The sequence below is a fragment of the Nelumbo nucifera genome, chromosome 3 (assembly GCF_055504915.1).
Source record: "Nelumbo nucifera cultivar China Antique chromosome 3, China Antique-T2T, whole genome shotgun sequence".
Taxonomy (NCBI): domain Eukaryota; kingdom Viridiplantae; phylum Streptophyta; class Magnoliopsida; order Proteales; family Nelumbonaceae; genus Nelumbo; species Nelumbo nucifera.
The window spans coordinates 36,160,767-36,178,394 of record NC_142651.1 but is presented as its reverse complement, the minus strand read 5'-3'; the positions used below and the strand labels follow the sequence as shown (position 1 = coordinate 36,178,394).

The window sequence follows — 17,628 nt, the reverse complement described above, 5'->3', positions numbered from 1 at the left end:
TTTAGACCAAACCTATGAGAGCAAATCAGCCCCCCACAACGTCCCATAGTACATCCCTATCGTGTATTGAGAACATCTCCCAATGATGATAACAGAAATGATGATGTCATTATCGGAAGATGTTCATAATATACGGCGGAGATGTGGTGTGAGACGTTGTGGGGGGCAATCTGATGGAGGGCTGATTTGAACTCCAAAACTATTTCATTGCCATCACAAATGACGTATTGTCTTGTGTCTAATCAGCCAATGCAAAATTTTCAACCCCCGCACCAACAGTTGAAATAAAAATTTTAGTCTTTGGCTTGAGAAAAAGAATATTCTAAAAGGGAACAAGACCCATTTAGCAGAGAATCCTGATCCCTAAAACATGGTATATGTGAGAAGTTCCCAAGCTTGATCTTACCCAAAAATGGCGGAGAACGATATCCATTGATCATGTGATAAGTTATGTTATATGTATGCTTGTCTATGCATCCATCCATGTATGATGTACCTCAAACCAAGATTTGGCCAATTCAAAAGGATGCAAGTATCATTCAGGTCATTAGATGGAATAATAGTGGTGTCTTGAAAGAATAAATTTATAAAATGCATATATTAGTATATTACCTCCCTTGTTTTAAGGAAAAGCAATACTAACAAAAGAAGACAAAAGCTGAGTATGGAATCGTCTTCATCATAACTCAAGGAAAGTGTTGCTAAAAAGCACGGCAACACCCTAAAATCAAAAGGCACCATAAATCAATGGTTTTAAACAATTGCCATCAGGACGTCGGAGCACTGTCACTGCCATTCTGGACGCCAGAGAATTGTAACTGCTTTCCAAGGCGCTGGAGACAGTAAAACAAGTGGCAATTTCCACTGGTGATTTTCGCATAAAGGAGACTAGAGCAGGGACTCCATATCAAAATGCCCGCAGAAAGAAAGTAAATATAGAAAACAGGGAAGAGGGGAGAAACAAAGGTAATAAGGAGAGACAAAGGAACAAACGAACAGATGGGAAAAGGGAGAAAAGGAGAACAAAAGAATAGAAAAAGAAAAAACAAAAGAACTTAGAGAAGGAGAACAGAAAAGGAAAAATAAGAAAACAGATGAAGCACAGAAATAGAGAACAAACTAATATATGGGAAGACGGGGGAATGAAGAAACACAACAAAGGTTGAAATCTTTAGGCGTTTAGTATAGAAATAAGCATTTAATATAAAACTAATTATTAGAAACACATTAACAAACTGTTAGAAATCCACCAATCAAAATTGCCATTGAAATCCTAGTGAATTAAGGTCAATTTGTCTTATCCTTTGAAAACAATTTAGGGTTTGTTTGCTTCACAGTCAGAATTGAAAATTGGAATTGTCAATTCCTCCCACCTGTTTGGTTCATACAAGAATTAGAATCGAAACTAAATCAGGATCAATTGGAATGGATTCTCATTCCAAGGGAAGGGGAGGGAATGGTCATTCTCTCAAATGGGGAATGCCATTCCACTAGGAATGGAAATGGGATTTCAATTCTGCCCAACCAAAGTCCTTAATTGAGGATCGCAGAGCTCCTCCGTCTAGCCGCGGTCGAGCACTACACTCCTTGACTTTAGAACTGGGGGAGTGGTGTTCGGGTGATTTTCCATTTGGCTAAAGGCGCCACGTGGCGAGATCCATGGCTGTTTTCCCCGGGCTGCATTAATGTCATCATCTCGAGACCAATGGGGGAGTGTTCTACATGAACAAGGAAGCGAACTCCATCGAGGCAAGGGGGTCCCCCCGAAGACCTTGGCAGACAACCTCATCCCGACAACCCAAAAAAACCCAATCCAACTAGGACACGGATATTCAACTATAGGTAGGTATTCCCCATTCGATGTAAAGGACTTTGGACTCTACACTCAATTGAGCACCCTTCTTGCATTTAATTTGGTTTGTCTCGACCGATCTCTTCACCACTCACTAACTTGAGTGTCGGAGTGCCTACCCGGGGAACAACTCATTAGGCCTATGACTCTTCCTGTGATTGTTGATCTCAGTGTGCGGCTTCGTCCTTCCACCTCGACTTCATCCAGTTGGTAGGACTATCTGACTGCAAGATCAATTCGGAACACCTCAGATTGGACAACATCAGTATGTATGTATATCAACAATTTCAAGTTTGAATTTTTTTTTTTTCAAAAACACGATAACTATATATTTTTTCCATATAACAATGTTGAAACTGAACTGAACTCAAACCTTATGAAATAAGAACATTTGGCAACCCAAACCCAAAGTTGGGTTGAGGGTTCCACTGCTTGGGTTGGTTAGGATTGATGTCAACCCAACCTAACCCGGCCCAACTTGCACTTCTAGGCTCTAGGCTCTGGAGAAGGGTAATGTATGTTCTGATTTAAATGAGTGTGTATGCATAAAATCATTCTATCATGCGTTGCTATTTCCATAAATACATACACCCGCTATATATTCTTTTGATTAAAAAGAAGAAAATTTGTATAAGCACGTAATGAACTTGGTCACCAAGGTCAAAGTGCCAAAACATCCTACACCACTGTCCCTTTTAAGTGTTTTCGTTTAGAGTGTGAAATCATGAAGACTCCAAAATTGTCAAGAGTGTGAAATCATGAAGACTCCAAAATTTTGCATTTTCGTTTAGAGCAAATCTAAATACACCTATCCCTTTTAAGTGTTTTTTAATTGTTTTTTTCTATGAATTATTTTCCAAAGAATATGATCCTTGTTTTTTGTTGATTAAATTTTGTGGTTGGTTAATTCATTCAATTGTTTTGATTTTTGGTGTAATAGATCTTTGATGTATACATGTATTGCACTTTGAACACATTGGATTAGTTCAAATATTCGTGAACGTTACACCATTCATTAGTGGTGGCTTCTACATTATATTAGTCAATGCTTCCCTATAATATTAAAAATTAAAACCATCATAAATTGATTAAGCCTAATGAGTTAGGCCTGGGCCTGGCCTATTTACTAATGGGCCTTAAGGTGTTAGTTCCATCCCATGTGTAGTCACTGAACTGCTTCCCAAGCATTACCCATCGTGGACCGGATTTCATTGGGCCAAAAGATGGTAATAAATGTAAGTTGTTTTTTCAATAGGACAGCCCCAGCAGGGGCTTAACTGGGTCTTGATATTTATGGCTTATAAAAAGTTGGCCCAGGTCGGCCCATGTCTCATGTGATACAGATACTTAAGGGCGTATACGGGTAGATAGTAAATGATTTTTGTCTGCTCTAGCTGTAAAGGGGTTTTGTTGCCTCTTTGGGGGTAAACTAGAGACCTTAGACTAATAAGTTGGAGCATGAGCATCATTCATTGTTTCCATTTGGGTTTCAGTTTGTCTCAGCGTAAATAAAATAACATTAATAGAAAATTTTACTAGTTTTCCTTTTTTTTCACCTATTTTACATGGGAACCTGTTGATGTCATACATTCACAGAAATGGGTAAGCAGCTAAAGCTTCAGATGCCTACAACTGCGTGGAATGGGTAAAAGTAAAAAAAGCCATCATCAATCCATGTGGAATAGTGGATGTGGACCAAGGAAAAGGAAAGCAACCAAGCAACTAACCGCCTTCAATATCAATATACTTTTTATGTTGATCTATTCAACAATCTGATTAACTTGGAAATATCACATTTACCAATCCAAATAAAAACTTATTCAACAGCTCGGAATTTAGTATTAAGGAGCCATAACTTGTCCTGACTTAGAATGGTGAGGGCTGAGAAGCATCAAATCATGTCGTAGTGCAATGAGACCCATCCCATCATCAAGTCTGAAGACATCTTTTTACCTACCCACTGGTGGGGATTGGGGTCCTACCCATGAACCATGACCCACCCACGCAGGCGCAGGCAGGATAAATGGATAGTCTCTTCATTGAAGAGAAGGTGGTTGAGGACACACCCCATTCAACTAAAACGGGCGACAGGATAAACAAAACAGAGGAGGTGGTTGAGGACACCCCCCTTTCAGCAATAATTACTAATGAAGGATAACCCAACAGGCCAACAACAGAAACTATTCTTTGGTGGAAGATAAGAAATGTATTGATTTTCCTTTCTCTGAATTTAGCAATTAGTAATAGTGTAATAATACTAATACATCCCAGCATGCCTCCTAAACTATTCTCTACTAGTATTTCTCGTTTCCGTTGCTTAGTCCAAGCCAGATGGGGAGGAAGGGAAGACCTAAATTTTTGTTGCAGACGACCATTGCATTCAAATAAGCTAAAGCATTCTTTGTTAGAAGTTGAATGAAACAGTAGCACTATTGCAGATAAGTAGCAAACCTAGCTTCTAAAAACAGAAAATATAAAACTGATTGGTTGAGTTCTACTCTAAACCAACCTCACAAGATTCACAAGGGAATCAGTGGCTCCTACCGGGTCCCCCCCCACCCCCACCACCCGGGTAGACAACTACATTTATGCACCAGCGTCCTGGACACAACAGCCCACATGACTACCCACTTTCTCTAGTGTTTACTGTTTACCAAATGTGTACCATTCACATTTAAAGACAGCCCAACGCATGGAGCCATAGTAGGGCTTTTATAGGTTTCTTACACAGACAGAGTGGTTCCTAGTTGTGAAACTTGAGCTCTAATATTCCTTCTCCGTTAGGAGGAGCCATGGGTACCGCTGGGGAAGCCAACAAGAGGAGAAAGAAGAAGCACATCAGACATGATCTTAGCTTCTCAGCAAGCTTGCCTGGCAATGTTCGTGGGGTTTTTGCTGACTCTATCTGCGCAGTGAAGTACTCAGTCAACCCCTTTGTGGATTTTAGGGAGTCCATACTTGAGATGATTAGGGATGTAGGCGTCCGTGATTGGGAGGAGATGGAGGAGCTAGTTTACTGTTATTTGGTTCTCAACTCATCGGAGATACATGGGTTCATTGGAGATGCTTTTCTCAGCTTGTGCTTGTCATAAACAGCCCAACTGAGCTTTGTTTGTATCCCTGATTCTGTTGATAGAAAGAAATAAAACAACTTCATATTATCATGCTTGTAGTGTTGTTATGCTGTATGGTAATCCGTTTAATAAGTCACACCATGTTTGGCCTTCGAGAGCTTCTGTTTGCATCTATTACCCTTAAGATGGAAAACATATAATCAGAATAGGACCCTCCATCGGAAATTAAAATAAAATGAGGCGTGTAAATCTGCTCTCTCAAAACACTTGACACCTAGCAATTTTGTCCATCTGGTTGGGGCTTGGCTTTTTGGGTCTCTTCAAGAGGATGGTTGGGTTAAAGCATTCTTTGACATGAAAATATGATGTGAAGCGATCAGTTCAATTTAGAGTGTGCTACATTACAAAACCAACTGACGGTTTGCAGTCTGCACATTTGCCGCAGGACCTTCTGGACGCCGGGAGGCCGGGAAATTGTCCTTTTTGGTCAGCGATAAATAGTTAATAATGCAAATTGCAATGCATCATATCAACAAACAGTATATGGATGTTGCGTTTACAAAGCAAATGACCAAATGCTAGCTTTATCCACACCACAATCCAGAGTCCCGACAACCACTTAAGCATGATAATCTGGTTACTTGTACATCCTTCCATTCCTCATAATGGCAAAACAAGTTGGCATCCAAAACGATAAATCTTCCTGCATCAATTTGATACATGTATAATTGCAGGATTGGGCACATCCCATTCACAAAAAACAAGGAAAAATAATCTCTTTTTCATAATAAATAGTAAAGATGGAGGAAAGACTCGCTACCTTATTTCTGCAGTGTTTTTTGTTTGTTTCATAGGGCTACACAATACCCATAACCCCCTTTCCCCCCAAACCCTGGTGACAGCGAGATTTGATCCCAAGCTACAACCAGAGAGAGAGAACTTACCATCCGCCTTATAGCCAGACCTTATAATGATGACAATCCGGGGAAGGAGGGCAAGTCCAGCATATTACCCCAATTGTGAATTGTCCCAGCATTTAATTTGGATGGGGAGGGTCAAGGACTCAAGGGTGAGCGATTACAGATTGCATGACTGAGATCATTTGCTAAATCTTTGGTCACCGGAGACAACTCTGAAAAGTGAAAATCCCTTGCCAAACTGATTGGTTGGTAGGGTCTCCGGCTGGTTGTAGCGGAGACTTGATCCCGCCTGAACCAGGGGTAGAGAGTTATGGGTTTGGGGGATCAGGGATGGGCTACCCCCCTGTTGTGTCCCTGGAGCAAAATAAGTGAAAACCCCTCAGCTATCGACATGTCTATTTGTCAGCTCTCCCCCAACAGCCCAACTTGCATTTGCAGACTAACTGCATCAAGCAACCTCTCCAACCATTGCTGATTGTGCCCACGGCCTACCATGATCTTACACTTCACCGTACCAAACCGAATTCCTTAGAAACCAAGTTAAAGTTGGCTGCCTCTCTTGGGCATTTCCTCAATGCACCAGGTATACCTACAACTCTTGTCCTTTACTGCAGAGGGAATAACTTTACTGCTGGTTGCTATCTATGGAACTCGACAGGTTTTTACTTTGGTGTTTACTGCTAAAACCAACAAATGCACAGATTAAGGTGGGAAAAAAAAAGGATAACTCAGGCAACAGTACGGGAACGCTTTTCGCATACATGATACATCCCCTTCACTGGAGGAAAATTAGGCAATGCTTATTTTCTTTTTTAGACATGTAGAAGAATAATGAGTTGGGCTTTCTTAATCCGACTTACCTACAGTTGCAACAACCTCTCCAACTGACAAGAGGCTGCACCATATCAAATACCAACATCACCTCCACATAATTATATGAACAAGGGAGCTAGGCAGCAAAACAAGAAGCCAAACCAGGAAAACTATGGGCATGTTAAGATTGTATCCACAAGATTCAGCAGTCCAACTTGAGTGGTCCTTGGAGAATATCACCACAACATTCTTCAAATGTATCAGATGGCAGGTGGAAGAAACAACAGATCCTATCAACTGTCCTTACCATTATTTCTGTGACAGCACTTATCCAGGGAATTATCCATACATCGTAGACATTTTAGTACTGAGCTTCACAGCACTTTCTTATCTATCAACTCTGGTCTTTACCGTTCTGGAAATCTCAAGGGGCAAAGGTGCCTGTTATATTCAGTCATCAAGGAGGTATTGGCTGCCTTCTGGTCCAATCGCCTTTCCACTTATCCTCCTGGCCCTTGCCAAGGGCCACCGCATCAATACCATATTTCCACTCTCATGCATGGGACCTGCACTCCTTCAATTGGTTTACATTTCTGCTCTTGCTTTTAATAATGTAGCTGACAAGAATATCATTTATGCCTTGTTTGAGTTGTCAGCAGTTTCTGGAATCTTGCACTCTAGTCTCTACTTGGATTCCATCATTTTGCCATACTACACTGGACTGGATGCTCTAGTTTCATCAACCTTCTCTGGTGAGTGCATATCATGTGTGTGCCGGAAGGAAGCTCTAGTGGTAGGAGGGAGGTTGGTCTCATACAGAGGATGGTCAGCAACAACGTTTTCTGTTGTTGCCACATTGCTTTGGAGGATTTTCTGCAATTTGTCTGGAGAAGAGAAGGGAAGAATTCTGTTGGTTAAATTCATATTGGAAGGCCTGGGTTGGATCTTGATAACCATAGATTGTCTTTATCTCATGATAAATTCAATACAACTCAGGTCACTCGAAGGAGGGGTGGCTTTTGGGTGTCTACTTGTTTTAATTTCTCTTCGCATCTTAAGAATGCTGTGCACTCCATTGTGTGGCTCGATGCCATTTTGGGCATTGAAAAAGGAAATAGGTTCAAAATCTGGCATCATGATACAATAATGGGAACAAGATTAGTAGTTTATCATGTAAATTGCACTTTTTTTTATCGCTCTTGGATTTACCAAAAAATAGGGCACTCAGATAATACAAAATTTAGTATACAAAAAGAAATAACAACTCTAAAAACCAGTGAAGTGTTGTCGCACTGTATCTGTATGTAAAAAAAATCAGTATATGTGACCATTTGTTCCAGTAGGTGAAAGAAAATTCTGTTACCTTGAAAAAGATCATCTATTCAATGAAGTAGAAGCACGAAAAAAAAATCTCCAACTAAGTTACAAGAAAAATATGCTGCAGCTGCTGTCCATCTCTAGCTAAAATTCACAAGCCCTAGGTCAGGAGTAAGTGGGTGCAGATTTGTACGGATGCAATTAATTTTAGCAGAAAACTTGGGCAAGGGGCATGCAAATTACCTTGTGAATTCATTCATATTGCCCATCCTTGCTGTCAAATGTTCCATGCTGCAGACAGATCAATTTCTGTCATGAAATGAACACCACACTCATGCAGGTTTTGGGAAGACAATAGTTGTAATTTACTCCCATATTTGACCAAAAGTAACAGCTTAAAATACAAAATACTACTGATCGCAATCACTCATCTACAAGGCCTAAAACTACTTGACTAGAGTTTGGCACCTGACCGGTGACCACTCATTGTTATTATTATAAAATAATTATCAGAATATCAAATAATAAATGGCAACATCTTGCTAAGCCAATGTTTTCAAAACCGGACCGGACCGGAAAAAGGAGAACCGGTCACCCATTTCACCCTAGAACCATCTTTTGCCTAAAAACTGTTGATTTGGTCAGCGAATCATTGACCCGGGTGGTCGAGCCATTGACTCAGACAATGGTTTTTGGTCGTTTTTACTTTTTAATTTTTTTGTTAGAATGGACCATTCAACCCGAGAACCGGACCCCTGAATAGTTCATTATCCGGTTCAGTTTTAAAAACCTGGTGCTAAGCTACTCGGCTTCTGTTGGTGAAGAACATTTCATGAGGTCAGAACTCCTCTCATTACCACAAGGATTTAATTTACAAGAAAATGTTTGTAATTTACTCCCTAATAGGGAAGAGCAGTCGTGGTTATTCCACCCTAAGAAGCAAAGTATTTAATAGCTTGTTCAGGTTAGAGAGAGAGATCGAGCCAAGTAATTGGCATCTTACCTTAGGAATCTAATTCAAGATTGGAGTCGCACCAACAGTTTGGCACGATAGTACGCCCCAAGCGTGAGCTCCAAAAGGAGGAACCAGCGGTCCGAGCTCCCCAAAAGGAGCCCGAACTATCCCTTTGACCCCGAGCCTTACGAGAAGCGCAAATGGCAACAATCTGAACTGGCCCGCCCCAGGGCAGTTTGGGCCACACCTCTATCCGAACTCAAGACTTCACCTCGCACACCACTCCAGCACTTCGTCTCCAGGTCGCCAAACTGAACAACCATACCGTACCTGACACCAAAGGAGTCTGTATCTTGAGGCGGCGCACCTGACTGACTTAGGATCAGACGCTTGACAGCCGCACTTCAATGGCCACCTGCCACCGCCACCTCCAGTTACAGAGACGACTCCGACAAAGAGAGCAGTGGCGGTTCTGCCCCAGTAGAGGTGATGACACCCAAACTGGCAAAAGTGTAGAGGTAATGATACCCAACCTGACAGGAGCTTGGGAGTGAGTGCGTGAAGTGGCTATAAAAGGCCCCCTTCCCCCCAAGAAGAGAGGTATGTGATAACTTTGCGCCATCTGGTCTTTTATCTTGCCTTTGAGGAAATACTAACTTGAGCTTCGGAGCACTCTCACCAGGTTCTTCCACGGAGATTACTCGCTTTCTCCTCCGTTTCAGGCACCTTTTGCTCCAGCCCGAGGCAAGATCGTTGACAGCTAGGATCGGCCGGATAGCACACCATCAATTGGCGCCGTCTGTGGGAACGCTTCTAAAAGCCTCCCTCTAAAACTCTCATAACCCCCGTTTTCCAAGAAACCCCAACACTCATGGCTTCTTCCAACAATGTCGGACGTAGCACGGAGATGAACGTCCCTGGGGAACAACTTCAAGTCCCCGGGGTGTACATCAGACAGTTCACCATCCCTTTCGGTGGATGGGATCCCCAGCCTAAATGCGCCACGAACAGTGGCGCCCGTGAACCTTCCCACCGTGAACGTCCCCCTTCCTCTCCTTGTCGAGACAACCTTTACCAAACCAACTGCTGTCCCCCTGGCGACAAGCCAGAACCAGTTTACGCCACGAACAGTGGCGCCCGTGAACCTTCCCGCTGTGAACATCCCCCTTCCTCTCCTTGTTGAGACAACCTTTACCGAACCAACTATTGTCCCCCTGGTGACTAGCCAGAACCAGTTTGATGACTTGATGCAGTGCATGCGGGCAATGCAAGCCCAAATGCAGTAGTTCCAGTAGCATCAGCTCCAGCAGCACCAAGTACTGCACCACATCTCTCAGTATCACTATCAGCAGCAGTTCCCCCAACTGCCTCCTCTGCCTCTTCTGAACCAACCACAGCTTCCACCTCGGCACCCTGCTCCAAAGCTGGTTAAGCCCTCCCCTCAGGGCGGACGCCATCACCCCCGCCTCGCAGCTCGCCGGCGGGTCGGGAACCTCGCCCGCCAAGTCAGCACCTCGACACTCCAAGTCTGAGCTCCCGCCCACAGAGAACCGATTCAGCGTCCTAGCGGCGAACTACCAACAGTCCGGGCCCATCGAGCTCAGCAACACAGAGGCCAGCAACGCTAGTACCAGGCCCACTCAGCAACGAAGACGCCGGCGAAGTTGCCAAACTGCCACCCATGTCCTACCCGAGCTCCGAGGTAAAGAAGAGACAAGCTCGGACAAGGTAAAAGCTACCCCTATTCTCTCAGTCCCTTCCCCCCTCTCATCAGAACTCCTCACAGTCCCCATGCCTAGAGATTTCAAACTCCCCCCCCTAGACAAGTATGATGGATCATTCGACCCCAACGACCACGTCGATGCCTTCCAGTCCCAAATGCACCTAGCAAGGGCCAGTGAATCATGCATGCGCGTGGCCTTCACTACCACCTTCAGGGGGTGGCCCGCACCTGGTACAGGAACCTGGCCCCCGAGTCAATAAGAAGTTGGACCCAGTTTGTGCAGGTCTTCACCGCACACTTCGTTACCAGCAAGCGGTGCCCCAGAACCGAGGAAAGCATCTTCGGAGTAGTCCAGAGGGAAGGAGAGTTCATCCGGGGCTACATCAAGCGGTTCAACAATGCGTGCTTGCAGATACCGCGATTGGACCCCGCGGTGCAGCTCGCGGCGGCCAAGAGAGGAGTGACACACAAGGAGTTCAAGTGGCACATGGTAGCTAGCCAGCCCGCGACCGTAGCTGAATTCCTCAAGCTCGCGGATAAATTCATGAGAACAGAGGAGGAGATCAACCAAAGGACCGAAAGCGGGATCGATCCAGCCCGGGAAGCGAAGCCGAGCCAGCCATTCCGAGCTCTCTTAGCAGCTCGGACGGACTACACACCCCTGAACACGAAGCGGGCTGAGATCTTGATGATGATCAAAGACGCCCCGTACGTAAAATGGCCACCTCGCCTAAAAGGGAACCCAAACGAGAGGAACAAAAACTTGTATTGCAGTTTCCATAGAGATCACAATCATAGTACCGAGCATTGTAATAATCTCCGGGACGAGATAGAGGGATTCATCCGTCGCGGGTACTTGAGAAATTTTGTACAACATAATAATAATAATAATAATAATAATAATAATAATAATAATAATAATAATAATAATAATAATAATAATAATAATAATAATAATAAGACAGGTTGGCAAGGGGAGAACGGTAGGGATGCCCCCGAGTCCAGCAGCAGGCCGGCCGAACCTTTGCAAAGACAGCCTCCGGAAGAGAGGCCAGTTCGGGGAACCATCCACATTATAGTGGGAGGTTTGGTGGTAGCGGGTTGTACTTCGGCAGTGGCCCGGGCGTCAGTTCGCGAAGCTGCCCGAGAAGAACAAAACCCTCCGAAGAGGCCGAAGACGAAGGAACCGATTTCCTTCACAGAAGACGATGCGCGAGGGGTCCACTACCCCCACGATGATGCGCTTGTTGATTCAGGCAACTCGGCGGACATTCTCTTCAAGTCGGCGTTTGACCAGCTTCAGTTGCAGAGAAGCGAGTTGAAGCCTGCGAACACTCCTCTGGTGGGCTTCAGCGGAGAGGAAGTCAGGCCCCTCGGGAAAATAACACTGCCTGTGGAAGTCGGCACATGGCCCTGTGCGGTCAGACTCAACCACGATTTCCTAGTGGTCGCAACCCCCTCCCCATACAATGCCATAATAGGGCGGCCAATCACTCATGTCCTACAGGCAGTGGTCTCCACCTACTACTTGGCAATGAAGTTTCCTACAGACTTCGGTGTGGGGGTAGCGCGGGGCGACCAACTTGAGTCCCGCAAGTGCTATGTTGCCGCCCTAAAGGGAAAAACCAAGGTGGCCAATGACCTCGAGCTGGAGCGGCCTACGGAGCAAGGCGAAGAACGAGCTTCGCCCATAAAGGAAACAATCGCAATCCCAACTTCAGCTACGGACCCGGCTCAAACGCTACAGATCGGTGCTTCCGTCCAAGAACCTCTACGAACCGAACTGGTGAGTTTCTTACTTCAAAATTTAGATATTTTTGCATGATCCGCGGCCAATATGCCCGGTATTGACCCCAACCTTATAACTCACAAACTTAATACTGACCTTGTAGTCAGACCCATTAGACAAAAGAAACGCAACTTAGCCCCAGAGCGCTGGAGGGCGGTCGACGAGGAGGTCGAAAAGCTCCTCGCAGCAGACTTCATAAGGGAAGTTCATTACCCGAGCTGGGTAGCCAACCCAGTGCTGGTAAAAAAAGCAAACGGCAAGTGGCGCATGTGCGTCGACTACACCGAACTGAACCGAGCTTGCCCGAAAGATTGCTTCCCCCTCCCCAGAATTGACCGCTTAGTGGACACGACCTCGGGACATGAGTTGCTAAGCTTCTTGGACGCCTACTCGGGCTACAACCAAATCAGGATGGACCAGTCCGGTGAGGAAACAACCACCTTCGTAACCGAGTTCGGCCTGTACTGCTACAAGGTCATGCCCTTCGGACTGAAAAATGCTGGGGCGACCTTCCAAAGACTTGTGAATAAGCTGTTTCAGCCCTTAATTGGCACGAAAATAGAATGTTATGTAAACGACATGGTCGTCAAGACACAGTTTTCACAGGAATTAATACAAGACTTAGATTTTGTCTTCCAAATTTTGTGCCAATTTAGCATGAAACTGAACCCAAACAAGTGTGTCTTTGGTGTCACCTCGGGTAAGTTCCTAGGGTACATCGTCAACCGGCGCGGTATTGAGGCCAACCCGGACAAGATAAAGGCCATCCTAAATATGAGACCACCCCGAAAAGTAAAAGAGGTTCAGAGGCTAAACGGCCGCATAGCCGCTCTGAGCCGCTTCATGTCCAAGTCGGTAGACCGTTGCCTGCCTTTCTTTAAAACAATCAAAGGCAAAGGGTTCGAATGGACCCAAGACTGCCAGCTCGCGTTCGACGAGCTAAAAAACTACCTCGCTAGTGTGCCGATCTTAACTAGGCCCGAGGTGGTCAGTTCGGTACTAATAAAAGTAGATCGGGTCCAGCGACCCATCTATTATGTTAGTAAAATTCTGTAGGGAGCAGAGACAAGATACCCGTAGATAGAAAAGCTGGCATACGCACTAATAATTGCAGCTCGGAAACTCCGCCCATATTTCCAGGCTCACACTGTCATCGTCTTGACTGACAAACCTCTGAGGCAAGTCTTACTCAAGCCCGAGTTTCCGGTCGGCTGACGAAGTGGGCCATCGAGCTCAGCGAGTACGACCTCTAGTATAAGCCACAAACTGCTATTAAGGCCCAAGCCTTGGCAGATTTTATGGCCGAGTGCACGTTCAGCCTCGAAGTTCCTAGGCCGGTTGAGCCCGAGATCCCCAGTTCGGGTGAGCCCGGAGCTCCCAAGCCAAAAGAGTCCGAACCCCGTGAAGTAGCAGCCAGGGTGGCATCCCTCCTAGTTAGGCCAAACGCGAACTGGGATGAGGAGCCCTGAATCCTTCACGTAGATGGCTCCTTGAACCAATAGGGCAGCGGAGCTGGAATAGTCCTGCGCGGCCCGGGTGGCACGAAATTGGAATACGCACTACACTTTGAATTCGCGGCATCCAACAACGAGGCGGAGTATGAGGCATTGATAGCCAGGCTGAACCTAGCGCAAAAGGTAAGAGCAAAACACAGTTATCTGCAGCGAGCTAACTATGATCGCCTACTTGGCAAAAGTAAAGGAGGCTCTGCTCAACTTCCAGTCACACTTCATCAAGCAAATCCCGAGGTCAGAGAACACTGAGGCCGATGCCCTGTCCTGGTTAGCCAGCATTAGTCACAACGCCATGAGAACCGTGTACATAGAGGACTTACCTCGGCCTAGCATTCTCGGTGGGGAAGAGGAGGTCACTCCCGTCCTTGAAGCAGAGTTGAGCTGGTTCGACCCACTCGCGAGCTTCTTGCTAGATGGGACCCTCCCTGTGGACCGCAATGCAGCCAGAAGGGTGTAGCGCCAGGCAGCCAAATATGTCATAATAGACGAACGGCTGTACCGACGGTCCTACACGCTCCCCTACCTGCGTTGCTTGCGACCTGCCGAAGCCGAGCTCATACTCCGTGACACTCATGAATGTCTATGCGGAAAACACTTGGGGGGCAGAGCCCTCGCCCAAAAGGCACTTCAACAAGGGTACTACTGGCCAATGATGAAGGCAGAGGCCGTTGAGCTCGTCAGAAAATGTCAGAAGCATGCCAATATCCACCATCAGCCTGCCGCCGACCTCAAGTATCTCAACAGCCCATGGCCCTTTGTGCAATGGGGCATCGACCTCCTGGGGTCATTCCCGCCAACAACAGGTGTGAGGAAGTTCCTAGTGGTGGCGGTAGATTACTTCACAAAGTGGATAAAAGTTGAACCTCTTGCAACAGTTACAGCTCGAAACGCACAGAACTTCTTTTGGAAAAACATAGTATGTCGCTTCGGGTTACCTCGGGTACTGATCTCCGACAATGGCAAGCAGTTTGAGGACATCAAGTTTCAGGAATGGTGCCAATATATGGGGATTCGGCAGAACTTCACATCGGTCGCGCACCCGCAGGCAAACGGTCAAACAGAAATAATGAACAAAGCTATCCTCCGCGGACTGAAAGCGCGACTAGACCGAGCTAAAGGGTTGTGGGCGGACGAACTACCAAGTGTTCTATGGGCTCACCGAACTTCGGAAAAAACCGCCACAGGAGAGACCCCCTTTAACCTCACCTTCGACACTGAAGCGGTAATCCCAACGGAGATCAAAATACCTACACTGCGACTAGAAGCATATGACGATCAGACAAACGGAGATGAGTTACGTACCAACCTCGACCTACTGGATGAGGTAAGAGACATCGTGTACATTCGGGCCGCAGTTTACCAGCAAAGAGTAGCTCGGTACTACAATGCCAGAGTAAAAAAGCAGAACTTCCGCGTCGGCAACCTGGTTCTCCATAAGATCATGGCACCCGAGCCCGGCGTGGGCAAACTTGGACCGAATTGGGAAGGGCCCTACCGAGTAAAAAGAGCTCTCGGGGGGGCATACGAGCTCGAAACTTTAGAGGGCAAACAAGTACCCCAGAAGTAGAACGTCGTTAACTTGAGACGATACTACCTATAGATCACCAAGCGAAGTGGACTAAGTCGCTACCAGAGCCTAAGGGCTAAAATGCCGAGCTAACAAGGACCTCGGCATGGGTGAGCAAAGGCAAGAAATGCCAACCAAGTGTTACCAATGAACTAATAGGGACATCGGCATCTCAGAAGCCAAGTGTTAACAACAAAACAGGCCGCACGAGTGCAGTAACCCGGGCAAAATGGATTGGGCATATGGTCAGTTCGGCAAAACGGTCAGTTCGGAAGAAAGAGTGACCAACACTTAACCAAAAGAAAATCATTCCAATGCAAAATACTTTGTGTACATTTCCAAAAAAAAAACAAAAGCGAGCTCACAGGCCCGGAGGTACTTCTTCACCATCAGAAGGCACTTCATCGATACCCGAAGGTCCTGCCTCGTTCTCAGAATCCGGTTCACTGTCAGCAGCGTTGGCCATCTCCTGAGTAATGCGCGAAGTGGTTATGGCGCTAATATCGAGCTCTGGGTACGTATTCTGGATCATCCACCGGCTCAATTTAAAGCCCCTTCTGTATGAGCCCACCATCAGGTCGTCAAAGTGCGACGAGGCGATATATTCATCGACGGCCTTCTTCTTGGCATCCTCAATGCCCTGAGAAAAGATCTATGTCCTCTCCCTAATATCCTCTTGAAGGTATTCAATATGATGCTGCAAGTTCAGCCTCAGGTCCGCCATATGCTTCACCCCCACTCCAATGGCCTCAGTGTCTCTCTGAGACCTCGCCAGCCGGGCCTGCGCAGCGTGAGAAGCCGCTTCAGCAGCCCAAGAAGCCGCATCGGCAGCGCGGAAAGCCTCTTCGGCAGCTCGTGCCCACCTCGAGCTCCTTTCCGCTTGGGCCGCCAAGGCATGGATAGAGGAGTTCACCTACCAAAAGAAAAAATAACGAATGTTCAAAAGAGCAGTAGCAAGAAAGGTAATGAGAAGGAGCCCGACAAGAAGTCGCTGACTTACCACCATGACGTGAGAGGCAGCACGCGTGGCTACATTGTTCAAAGGAAGCTCGGTCCACGCCGCAACCTCCTCAGGGTAAACGGCCTCCTTACTTTTTTGAAAAGCGTGGTTCGGCGACAACACGCTCCTGAACTCACCTTGGCCTCCCGAGCCTGAAGGCCCAGCTCACGTATAAGCATACTCTGTGTAAGTAGGAGCCCCTGTATAAGCAGCCTCGGCGTAAGGGGCCCCTGCCACTTCTTGTACTGGAGGGGCCATCTCGGGCTCCCTGGGCGGATCCACTGACGGGTAGCCCAGTACCTCAGGCTCTGCATCTCGGGGCAGTTCGGCACGAGTCCGCTTGGCGACTCGCTTCCTCCTCTTCATGACATGGAAAAGGTTCCCACCGCGAGTCTTCTTTGCGTCCATCGCACCTGCAAAAAGATCTTGGCATCAAGAAAACGAAAAAAACGGAAAGCAAAACAAAAGGCAAGCCTCTGAGTAAGTAACCTACCCGAACTCAGACCGGCCTCGATGAGCTAGGCCTCCGTCAAATAATGGTGGCATTTAAGCCCAAGCTGTGCCCATTCCCGAAGGCCCTTTGCCGTCTCCCTATCAAGTGTGACACCGGCATCGGGGGCAGCCATCCCCCACCCAGTCTAGAATGGCCACCCCATTGCACTTTGCACCCCGAAGTAGTCTCGTTTCCACGCCAGGACCGTATTAGGAAGATCATATAAAAGTTTGAACCCCGGGCGAGGAGACAGGTAGTACGCCCGCCTACGCCCGAGAAGGGGACCCCGCTTGCTTCTTAAGCATTAGAATAGAAGAAAAGATCTCCAGGTCTAAAGGCAAGATCTGTTCGCAAAAGATGGAGATAGTCCCCACCAAGTTACGAATAGAATTCGGGTGAAGCTGGCCGACGGTAACGCCGAAGTGGTTCATAACCTCGACGATAAGGGGGTGGAAAGGTAGGCGCAACCCGGCGACGAGATGCTCCCGGAATATCACGATCTCATCGGGACCATGTTTCCAAGGGAAGTTGCCTGAGGGTATAAAGTAAGTGTATTCCCTAAGCAAGTTGAACTGGGTGATAAGGGAGTAAAGCCCCTCAGGCGTCATGGT

The 17,628-nt window shown here is 46.5% G+C and overlaps 1 protein-coding gene across 1 annotated transcript; it reads left to right on the top strand.

Annotated features, from left to right (window-relative positions):
• The first annotated feature begins 4,458 nt into the window (after positions 1–4,458).
• On the top strand, positions 4,459–8,013 carry LOC104593142 (uncharacterized). Its single transcript, XM_088900044.1, has one exon. It carries the CDS (start codon positions 6,832–6,834, stop codon positions 7,804–7,806), a length of 975 nt encoding a protein of 324 aa, XP_088756170.1. The 5' UTR covers positions 4,459–6,831; the 3' UTR covers positions 7,807–8,013.
• Positions 8,014–17,628: the final 9,615 nt, after the last annotated feature.